The 12165-nt window shown below is 40.3% G+C and overlaps 1 protein-coding gene across 1 annotated transcript in view; it reads right to left on the minus strand.

Moving 5' to 3' along the window:
- LOC120547915 (calsyntenin-2-like) overlaps positions 1–12165 on the minus strand; it is a 248888-nt gene that overhangs the window by 47493 nt on the left and 189230 nt on the right. The window contains exons 6-8 of the mRNA XM_039783743.1: positions 4460–4645; positions 2413–2670; positions 1078–1199 (exon numbers count right to left, since the gene is read on the minus strand). Coding sequence (XP_039639677.1) covers positions 1078–1199; positions 2413–2670; positions 4460–4645 — 566 coding nt within the window. The remainder of the gene's footprint in view (positions 1–1077; positions 1200–2412; positions 2671–4459; positions 4646–12165) is intronic.

Below are 12165 nucleotides of genomic sequence, written 5' to 3' on the forward strand. Positions count from 1 at the left end.
TCCAAACTGATGACAGACTAGCATATTTTAACCCACGAATCAATGAAGTGGTCACATTTGTTTTGGCTGTTTTTCGAAAACATTTTCAGTCTTGCCCTACTCATACCAACATTTCTGTATTAAAAGAAAAACCCTCCCAAAATCATGTTTGCAATCATTTCCAAATCTGATCCCATGTCAGGTTACACAGTGTTTTATCTCTATTATATGTGAGGCAATGGCAGGGGAGAGAAAGAAAGTTAAAAAAACAGTGCTGGCTATAATGAAATACTATCAGCAATGTATTCCTATCCATGGAAAATATTTATTAAGGAGTCACTAAATCCATTAAAAAAAACTGTACGGTTATTAGGAAGAGTGGTATGAGAGTTCTCCAAAATAATTGGGTGTTAATTAAAGGTTAGGCTTTTTTATATTGAGGATTTCTAGTGCAGTCAAGCAATAAATGAAACCAATGAAACAAACACACACAAAACCATGTGAATGTGTTTTATGAGTCTGATGGGCAACCAGTTATTGAGGGTCTGTATCCTGATCTGTAGTTCTTACTCCCTTATCAACCTCAGAGCCCATTGGCTATTTGTCTGCAGCGATTTAGCCTCTGGGGACAACGGCAAATATTTCAGGGGTTCCAGCGTAGCCAGCATTTTGCCAATGCGTCACCACACGGACTGTTAACCTGTATGCAACCAAAGCCTGATCAAAAGTGATTGCTCAATACCACTTGGACTACAAATAGACTAAAGGCTGAAATGCTTCAGATACCAAAATCTTGTCCTGTTGCCTACAGATTCTGCATTAATATGCAGATATCTGTTTTTAGAGATTATTCCCTTATGCACCTTATGCCACACCTTGTATATGAACTCCATGATGTCTTCTATTATTAGTGCAAGATACAGACCAACATGAATTAAGCCAAGAGTGGATGTTTGATACAAGTTTAATCCAGACTAGAGGCTTCATTCCTGCCTATGAGATTGGCCCGAGTTGATATATAAACTGAGGTGACTTGTGTTATGTGTCACCAAGTTCCCCTCTCTGTCCCACGTGTCCCAGAGCATCACAGTGTCTTACCTGCTCCAGTTTCCAGTGGAACTCAGCTGGTCTGAAGGTGTCCACCTGGGTGAAGTCTCTCCTCAGCAGGAACACCAGGCGGCAATTATGGACATACAGGGAATAGTGATGACGGTTCATCTCTGTGGGATGGAGAGAGAAAGAGGAGTAGACACTAGGGACCAGCTCATCACACCTACTCACTGTCAGGTAAAGCAGACATGTAGCTTTATAAAACCTCACTAAACTGGGACAGCAGTACTGCTTTGAAAAATGCAAACTTTGTCAAGGTCATCTCACATCATTTTTCACTGGAATTTTTGGGCAAAGCATGTTATGATGTTACTGCATTTGTTATGCCAGATCGTTACAGAGCTCCAAACTTTGTTTGGTTAACAGTATTTAAACAAATGCACCTTAGGATTGTTCAAAGTATGTAATATGTATACAATAAGCCTAAACGAAATTATGATGACGATAACACACAGCTAAACCATCACCATTGTGCTATCAATGAGGAAAAGATAGACCATAATATTAATTTCAATTTCCCTATCCACTTAAATGAAGCTGATTATATGTGCAGAGGGAATATTTGCCCCCGCATGTTTATGTATGTATACATTTTCTCGGAACAATTATGCTTTGTATCCATTCTTGGTGGCCTTTATTGCCTCACTTGGTGTTGCCCAACCATTGTGTGATGGTGTAGCCAATGGTAGTTGTACAAAAGCTACACCTTCAATGTCAATCAACCTCCTGACACATTGTACCTAAATCACAAATCAGAGGTTTGGTTGAGATCGACAGATCCACTCAGTTGATTTATAGTGAGTAGTTTTAAGATTATATGGGTAGATACAGGTGGTGTTATGCTTTTTTGTTAGCAAATTCCATTAAAAGACCAACACAAACAACTTCTGTCTCTTAATTCTTTGTGACATCTTACCTGCCAACTTCTAAGCTAATGTGTTCCAATTGAACTAAATCTTCAAAAATGGGCCACAAATATATAGTTTCATTAAAAAAGGTAAAGTCAGCTGGGTATTACTTTCAACTGCGGATTAATACACATCTGGTGTTCTATGTAGCATAACGGCAGCAGTGTGTGGACGTAACAAAAACTTAACTACAGTGCCCATGTTCATTATAATAAAGTCACCAAGTTTTACTCAGTTTGGCTCATTGATGTGTTTTTGGGCAAAACATTTTTTACGTGGAATTTGTTAACAATAAAAATATAGAATATTGCCAGCCTTATCCCTCAATTGCTACATTTTATCACATATGACATGAGTTTTTGAAAATAATCCATGAATGCCACTGTTAGTCCTTGCCTGTCAGGCTCACACTCACCAGTCTTGTCAGAGTTACAGAGTAGAGTCTCCTTCTCAGCTCTGAGACCAGGACTGGGTCCATGCTTCATCCAGGTTGCTATGGTGAACTGGTCTGTCAGATTCTGGGGTACCACCCAGTCTGGGATTTTAGCTGCCTGATGACCATCAAACCTGAAGATCAAGTCACTGTCCCTGCCGCTGTCAGTCACAAGGGAAGCTGTCCAGTTGGTGGCAGCGCTGGGGGCAGGCAGAAGGTCAGTGCTGCCCGAAGAGGCCCCTGAGGTCAACGCCGTGGGAACAAATAAGAGGAAAAGGTGTGACAGAAGATGTGTCAATAACAATCACAGCAGATATGCGGTGTACATTGGCCTAACCTTGGCTATGATTACTTATGAGTGAGGCAGATGGCAGGGCTTAATATGTAATCAATGGGCCGAGATGGATAGAGGATGTGGGTATTGATTCATGGCAAATGAAACTGACTTTCAAAAGGAAAGAGATGTGAGTCATTGTTCCCAAATTCAGATAACTCACCACTAAAATGTGCCTCTATGGAAACAGAGAGGACATACTGACCGAGTACTATATAACACAAAAAGAAAAGACACAGCAAGGACCTGGTGAGAAGGACGGTGCGTGGTTTGAATCAACCAATCACATGAATTCTTTACAGCTGACACTTTTGTTACACGATCACACCGATCATTACTGCATTGCATTGAGCCATCCTATTCCCTTTTTCCTCTTCCCTTTAAAAGAGACTCCATCATTCCTTTGACACAATAACAATATGTTGAGTCCTGAACAATCTTTGTTTTCATACCGTCACCTTGACAAACAGTATTTTTGCCATGTCATTCACCTTGCTCCTTAATGTATTTGACATGCCCCTACCGATCAATCTTTGCCCCTCTCTGCGACAGTGAAAAATGCATTTCATGTGTTTAAACCACATTTATAAATCATTTGCAACAGCTTATGGGTGGTAATAAATCAAAGCGATACGGGAACCATGCTGTTCTGAGAAAAAATGGGCAATGTCAGAATTCACCATGTCTCCCTTGTCCGGCAAACAATTGCAACATGCATCTGTTCATTGCTGCTAATAATACATTAGCACATTAATTGATGTTTTCCCCCCATCTGTAAAGCTGTTTTTCTCTAACTCGTACTCATGCCAGTGTCGAGGTTCTGACTCCAGTAATTAGATTCCGTCAGTAAATAAATACGCATCGACTTCTCCAGCACCCAGCTGCAGCATTCTCTTTGCCCGATGTCTTTGTACATTATCTCAAATTGATTGTGCTTTAAAAAAGCAATTACAATTTATTCTATTCACTATCAGATAACGATTATGAGGTGCCTGAAAAGGACTCTTTAGTGGTAAACCATGCATGCACCGGGAGCTAGGGGAGGCAGGGAGGGGATGTTATGCATTCAGATGAGCTGGAATGGGGCTTGTGAAGGCCGTTAGTCAAAGATGATGACTCCAGCCCGCCTGCTGTCGGTGCCGTGTGGGCGGGGAGGGGGGAGCGGGTCGGCTCGCCTGCTTTGCTGGCGCTCTGGGCCCCGACACAGCAGCTCGGCTGCTCATCAGTCAAAGAAGAGAAAGCATGGCTGCATCTGAGGCAGCTAATGCCCTCGCTCTGTCACCTCATTAGTGACACAGCTTTAAGTTGCTATTCTGGTGCCTTCATTTAGGAAAGGGGTTTACCAGGGACACAAGCGGAGATAAGAAACCAACATGGACCGTGAGCTTTCAGATGTTGGTTTAAGGGCAGAGAACTGTGCCTCAGGCCGTGTCTGACCCTGGTACTCAGACCGTGGATTTCACTCATGCTTTGAGCATCAGCTTACTTCAAATTCATTGCACTAACTTCCAGTTTTCCGCCTCAGTCAGAAGTCATTCTACATATCCACCACTATCCTAATAGCCACAGGTCCAACTCTCTTGTGATTTACTGCTACATGCCAGAAATGCACACTCAATCTAAGATGCTTGTTATTCTGGTCACACAATATGGTATTCAAAACACAACAGAAAAGTCTTTGTTTGCAGAACCAACCACAGAGTTTCTGTAGAGATTTCTCAGAATAGGTCTCGCGGTCACAGCCTTTTCCAATGTGGCTGGTCTGTAGCTCCACTGTGGTCCTCACTGACGACAGCGGTCCGCCACAGGTCTCCAGGTGCATTTTAGGAAACAGCTGCTTACTTCCTGTTCCTGGCTCATAGTCCACTCGCTTACTCCAATCTGGGAAAAGAGGTAGATGTAAGAGTGATGGTGTTAGAGATGGCAGAGAGGATAAATGAAACTGCAGTCTGTCATGGAAACACCAACCCTGCTACAGATGATTATCTGAAATGATATCTGATTTTCACAAGCCCACTGCTTTTGTTATTGCATGTTTTTCTGCCTCATTTTGTCCACTTAGGCTTCCATCAAAACAAGACTCCATTTCCAATTCTTCACTGTCAATAATATTTCTGGCATCACAACTCAATATCCTTTTGGCAGAATGTGCCTGGCTAATGAAATTGCTGCATTGTTGTTGGAGTGCAGTGCAGTGGCTGCATTAGGGGCAGTAGTCATTATTCTGTCACTGTCTGTCCTGTCAGCTGCAAATTGTGTTTTCTGTCCGGGCAGGCTATTATTTTGTGGTATGGTGATGGTTTTGCTTTTCCCTTCATTTTTCCCAGCCTTTGTGTTGTGAATTTGTGTTTGTCTTTGAACAGTATCGTCTGGAGATGAGAGAGATTGAACTGCAAAATGATGTTGCCTGTTTAGTATTTATATGAGTTTTGCTTACAGTGAGCCAATCTCAATTAATATCAGAGTTTTCTAACTGCATACCCATCATATCCATAAATACTGTCAACACAGATTTCAACCATATGCTCAGTCAGAAGCCTGTCAGTCCAGTTACCTTCTGTTGTCATACATTAGCATCATTGCATCATAACTGTATGGGACTAGTTCTCTAAGAACAAACTATATACCATTTCAAAATTAATTGGTCTCCAAACTCTATACCATCCTATCCCATTAGTGTTGTTAGTACACACAAATGAGTTCATATCTATCTATATATATATCAGTCTATCTATGGAGCATTGCTAGCTAGGGGCTGGAGGCATAAGCATGAAACCGAGCTCACTGGAGAAGAAGAAAGGGATCAGCTCTTTGTTGCTCACCAGCCTGTTAAATCTGCCATGTTCGCTTCCTCACACACTCACTACCTCATGCTCGAACACATACAAATACTGCATCTGTTTTGTAGCTGATTTACCTCCTCCAGACTGCGAGCGCTGTGGGTTGCTGCAGCACTGGTACTATGGGATTGTCACTGGTTGTGATGAGAATAGGCACAAACAATGGTGCCCGCTAAATGAGAACAAAACCACACACAAAAAGATAGCACAGACACAAAAGGCTCTGCTGATTTATGCATTCCTGTATCTTTTTCTCAAATGCATTTCTTCTTCACACCATTACTGTATATACTTTATGGCTATGTCTTCCTACCTGTTGATTACCACTATGTATATCATCTTATTATTTATTCCCGTTTGTAGGTTCATGCCTCAGAGCTAGTCGGGTATAGCTAGTCCCACATTTTTAGAACCATAAGCAATGACTTAAGACCCAGAGTTAAAGCCCACAGCAATAGCTGGTATTGACTTAGTATCTCAGAATATTGACTAAGAATCTCAAAGTAATGAGAAACTTTAAAATATTGTTTAGATGGAGTGTGGATGCTAGAAGAAGCTGTCAACATTCTCACAAATAATCTATTGCTACAGTGTACTGCAATGCAGCAATGAAATGAGTCGGTACAAAAAAGCTACAAACATCTTCAAATCCAGTAGGTTACGTGTTTACTGAGTACATTTTTTGGTTTGCCTTTGTATTTGCTATGTGATCGAGTATAGGAATGCAATGCACCTTTTAGATTTAGGTTGGAATGAGAGTGTAGCAAATGCTCTGGAAATAACATACTCCATCGACAACTGGGAGTCAAATGACCTGTCGAGGACTTGGCTTTAACTCTGCCAAGCTGGCTCCACACTCAAAGAGGGAGGGGAGAACAGGGCAGAGACTGCTTAAAGATGCATGGGAAAAAGTGAGGGAACCTGGAAGGATAAATGAGGAGTAATGGTTTGAGGACGTAATGTGCATATGTGAGGAAGGGTTGGGTTGAGTTTGGAAGTGGGTGATTAAGGTTTATGGGTTAGAGAGCATTGGACAAACATGAGGGATAGGGAAAGGTGCTGACTTTCTGAGGTGGTTTCACTCTCATCATCTCTTAATAGTTTTTAATCTCATGGAGTGAACGCCTGTAGGCTACTTGTCTAGAGGTGGCAGTGCCCAGCATCCGTTCACCAATCCTGGTACAATCAGATATCGACATAGAGGTAGGCCAGAGAACGTAATTTACATGCATTCTCCTACTGACCAGCTGTTTTTTGTCATTGCCACTTTAAGGAAGAAAGAGTGGGCCAATCATTTAATTTGCTGACACTTTCCATGTGTCATTCCCATTTGCCACTGGCTTTTAGCTACACTAGTTGAGTGGCTTAAAAGGATGGCAATGTTGGTTGACTGGTAAGTTGGTCAGTCAACCAGTTTGATCCACATTGAAATATCTCAACAAATGTTTGATAGATTGGTATGGAATGATCTAATGGACTACAAAATAGATGCAAAAGCATCCAAGATTGACTGACCTGATGGACCTGATCACTACAAAATTCCCTGTGGGTGCAGTCTATTTTGTTGGTTGCTGAAAGACTGGTAGGTTATTATTATTATAACTTTTTTAACTCCCCATGTGTACACTTTTGACTCTTTGAATCTGCCGCCATACACTAGGTCAGTGTATTGAATGTCACGCCTTGTGATACTGCACTAGTGCTCATAACACACAAAGGATTTTTATGTTTAACACATTTTATTGATTTTTGCCAGTAAAAAGACAATTCTGAACAAAAAGCAGTTCAAATCTTCTTCAAATCCAATCCGTTCATCCCAATCTCAACCCCATCCAGTCCAAACCCTACAGTCTGTCCTAAGAAATAGGCACATTAATATGTATAGTAAAGTATGTTACTATAAAGTAAATACCTATAAACATAAACACAGTAAAAAATAAATTAAAATTAAAATTAAAATTAAAATTAAAATTAAAATTAAAATTAAAATTAAAATTAAAATTAAAATTTACCCAAAAAATAAATGAATGCTAAATCACAGGGGTGAGAAAAAGAGAAAAAGTGTCATCATCTAGTCAGTTTCCTGTAAGGGTCTTTGTAAGCTCTCAAAGTATGTCATGAAGGGGGTCCAAGTCCTTTCAAAGCTCTGTGTGGAGCCTTTCAGTGTGTATCTAATTTTCTCCAGTTTCAGGAAAAACATAATGTCTCTCATCCATCTACTGAATGTGGGTGGTGTTTGCTCCTTCCACAGGAGTAATATCTGGCGTCTAGCAAGCAAAGAGGTGAATGCTATAACAGCATAAGCCCTGCCTTTAAGAGATTTTGTTTCTTGTGTAAAGCCAAATATGGCACATATTGGGTTTGGAGGGATGTCTATACCAAACACTTTGGAGTAGGCCTGAAATATGTCTGCCCAAAATGTCTTGAGATAAGGGCAAGACCAGAACATATGTATGTGGTCAGCTGGCTGACTTTTACAGCGGGGACAAGCAGGCATAGTCATCGGCATAGAGAGATAATTTATGCGTAAGCCCACCTCGCACTATGCCTGAAAACTCCGCAGATTGTCTCAGGGCAATGGCTAGTGGCTCTATGACTATAGCGAAGAGGAGAGGGGATAGGGGGCAGCCCTGACGGGTACCTCTACCAAGGGAAAAGTATTTGGACTGCTGTCCATTGGTAACCACAGCAGCCAGAAGTTGAACCCAAGATATAAACGCATTGTCAAATCCGAATTGTTTCAGCACCGAGAAAAGATAGCGCCACTCAACTCGGTCAAATGCTTTTTCAGCATTGAGTGAGATCACCATTTCAGGAACAGATGCTGAAGAGGAATACACAATGTTCAGGAGTCTTCTTAAGTTCGAGCTAGAATGTCTGTTTAAAATGAAACCAGTTTGATCAGTAGATATTATCCGAGGTAAGACCTTCTCCAGTCGGCCAGCTAAAATTGTAGATAGAATCTTATAATCACCATTTAATAAGGAAATGGGACGATATGAAGCACATTGGAGGGGATCTTTACCTTTTTTCACACAAAGGATTTTTGTGTGATTTTAAACAGAGGCTGTGAAGTGCACCGCCCTCAAATATAATGAAGAAGGGACCCGCTGGTACTGTGTTAAGGCAAATGAGTTACAAGGAGCGCGGGTGCAGAATATCGTGAAAATAAATCAAGAGACCAAGTACAGTAGCAAATGTTCTTTCACACCAAAAGACACATTTCTTTTTGAGACAGGACTCCTCTCCATGGTCTGAGGTAAGGGGGTGTTGAAACAGTGTGACGCCACTGAAGTAGACATATGAGCTGGTAAGGAAGAGAAAAGAAAATGAACAGATACACTCTCACCACAAAGCAAAAACAGTTTACTTTTCATTTCATAGCCTCTGTTTAGATAAGACCCATACAAATAGCATCATATCACTGATAAATATTTGGCAGTGGCATTTATCTTCAATAATAGGAAGCACTGCAGCAATAAAAATGAAAAATGGTCCTTTGCTAAAAACCCACTGGACTGTACTGATGTGTGTTTACAGGGACAAAACAAAGAAACACATCTATGTCTCTGTGCCCTTTTTAAATGTTTGCCAATGACAACTTTCTTCAATGTTTTGATTTCTGGAAGATAAAAAAACAACACCCACCCTATCACCATCCTTCTCCTAGCCATAGTTTTTAAGCACTGATGCGCTCCTCTCACAGGTGGTTATAAATTAATTTAATACCAAATATCTTCTGTTAGTTAATTAAATAACACATTATCTTGCTGATACCCTGGCATCCGTATTGTGATACTTTGTGTCGTGTCACTGAGGCAGAGGTAGGTTCCTTTCTTTCCTAAAAACATTTAAATTAAAATGTTCTGCTCTCTGGTAGTTCAGCCTTTCGCCAGTCTATGTCTGACATTAAAATAATAGCATTGTGTTCATGTTGCTCTGTGTGTGTTTTAAAGGCTCAGACTCTATTGAACACAGCTTTATTTATTAAGGCCAAAACTCCCAAACTCTGAAACAAAAAACTAAATAAGTGTTGCTGCTGCGCCAATCCACAGCACAACATTGCTTAGTTTCCCTGTCAGGAAGTCTCTCTGCTTCTCCGAAGTGGGGGTGTGCCGACCGCCATCTGCTGTAGTTACACTATACACTGACAATAGAAAAGTACCTCATACAACCCCACTTAAAAAAATATGAACTATCTCTTGAGGTACATTTTGACAATAATACTACTGTATTTTTACACACCCCATATCATGTATTGTATCACTATGTGAGTTGGTGGTTTCCAGCCCTGTTCACCATCTCTATACACTGTTGTAGCTTTATATTTTAGTCAAGTGAAAGCATCCCATAGGTTTTGCATTGCCATTCTGGGCAAGTGTCTGTGCATGTAGATGCACACTCAGCCATCCTAAAAGGGTTTATTTCAAGGCCTGCTATCTATGAAGTCCTATTTAAGAGAAGCTGTAGGACTCTTCTGCTACTGATGCTATCACCCACAGGTGCAGGATGAGCTCCCAAATACACCGACAGTACAAACGGTGAAAACACATTTACACATATAGACATATATCCAAAAATCACACAGAAACTGCTTGCACAACGGGATTCGGATGCTTACAGACAGACAGACAGAACTACAAACATGGTACACATGCATTCACAACAGATGCACAGGCAACACACAGACTTGCACTAAAGCACAGGTTTCTTAAAAGCAGTGTGGTTTGATAGGAAGCTATTTGGTCTCTATTGAGTTTTGTGCTTGTCTGCAGTACACTGAACAGAATTCCCACAGCGGGCCCAATAGTTTCTCTCTTTCTGAATACAAGAGGAAGACAAGAAGCAGAGGAAGCAAGGCAAACATGAAAAACGGCCATGTAGAAGCATAAACTCCTTACCGGGTTGTGATCATAAAAAAATAAAACACTTGTATATGCGTGCGTGCAAGGGAACAGGTTTTTTACATTTTGTTGTAACCTGTATATGAAAAGATGAAAATGTTAAAAATGGGGATCGTGATCTAAATGTTTACTATATATTAACTTCAGTTTTATGAGAAGTTATGGTGTAACCACTGATACATAATATCATTCTATTAAGAAGATATGATTTATGTGCATAGTGTTTTAACTCTTGTGCACATAGTTGTACTGGACTTCAATAATTATGGTATTGCAGATGGAACCCTGCATCCTTCTGGCAGCTGTATGATGGCTACTATTTATTCAACTGAAATGGAAGGACCTTGCAACATACAGTAGTTATGGATGAGAGTCAGCCATTACACTAGCCAACTATACTATGCCTTAATCACATTTCACTTTGGATTGTGATGTCAATTTAAATATGTAACATAACTCTTGTGTTCGTAATAGCTCTTTTTCACAGAAGACATTTTGACATGTCATTGCAGAAAAAGCACTTAATAACTAATGATGGCAGAGGACCTGGTAATGAATGTTGCGTGTTAATGCTAATGATTCCCCCTGCATATTTCCTGCAAAACACCTATACTGTAGACCTGCAAGCCACAATTTTACTTGTCATGGTAGAAAAGGCTCAGGTTAGACTAATAACATTAAGGATGAATGCATTCCATTGAATTGTCTCAGTAAGCTATTACACTGAGTCAACATGCACAAACCAGGGCTCAGAACTGGAACACAAGACATCATTACATAATGGTATAAGTTATATCTGTCTTTTCTTTTACATGTCAAAATGTCCACCTTGAAAACGGTAGCATTAAACGCTGGGAAACTGTGTGTCCATTTTGCTTCTTCAACCCATATTTTTAATGTTTACAATAGGTCAAGAGGCATATAGTTCCCTTTACTTCAGTAGCAGACTAAATTAAGCTCACTTCGATCTCAAGCTAGCTGTTTTTATTCTTCACACAACTACTTCCGTCATGTTTTAAGTGTACAAACCAAATGCAACACCATGAAAGCCTTTGAAGATAGACTGCACAAAAGTGAGATACATCCGGTCTCAGCCCCTCTCTATGACGGCATGTTTTTTTCCCTCCCTTTGTGCATAACAATTTGTAACACTTTTGCCTTAAAATATGTTTGGATAATGACCTAGTTTTTTAGAAGCATACTGAACCCTTTTGTGATTTAATTCAGATAGATTTATTTGTTTGAACTAGACATAGGACATAGCCTTTATAGACACTGCATCCACTGTAGTAGCTTTCACTGGTGAGTTATAAGAGTTGAGCCCAGAGAGTCTTGCAGACAGAGTTGAAGTTGTACTTCACTTGTACCTCTGCTTAGCCATTGATCTCTGGAGGGTGCAGTTCCAAAAGTTACAACAGTGACCACTTACCATTACAGTATGTTGTGAAGCATTTTTAAACTTTTATTTTTCACACTATATGATGATTTGTAAAGAACCTTTAAATTATTTGGTCACAGGTCCTATTTGCAGTGAGACTATCCCTTTGTGTCTTCCTGCTAAACTATGAGACTCACCAACACATGTGGATGTAATACTGACACAGAAGATCTCTCATGTATTCTGTTTGTATGGGGAAACACACACACACACACACAC

The sequence above is a fragment of the Perca fluviatilis genome, chromosome 2, assembly GCF_010015445.1.
Source record: "Perca fluviatilis chromosome 2, GENO_Pfluv_1.0, whole genome shotgun sequence".
Taxonomy (NCBI): Eukaryota; Metazoa; Chordata; class Actinopteri; order Perciformes; family Percidae; genus Perca; species Perca fluviatilis.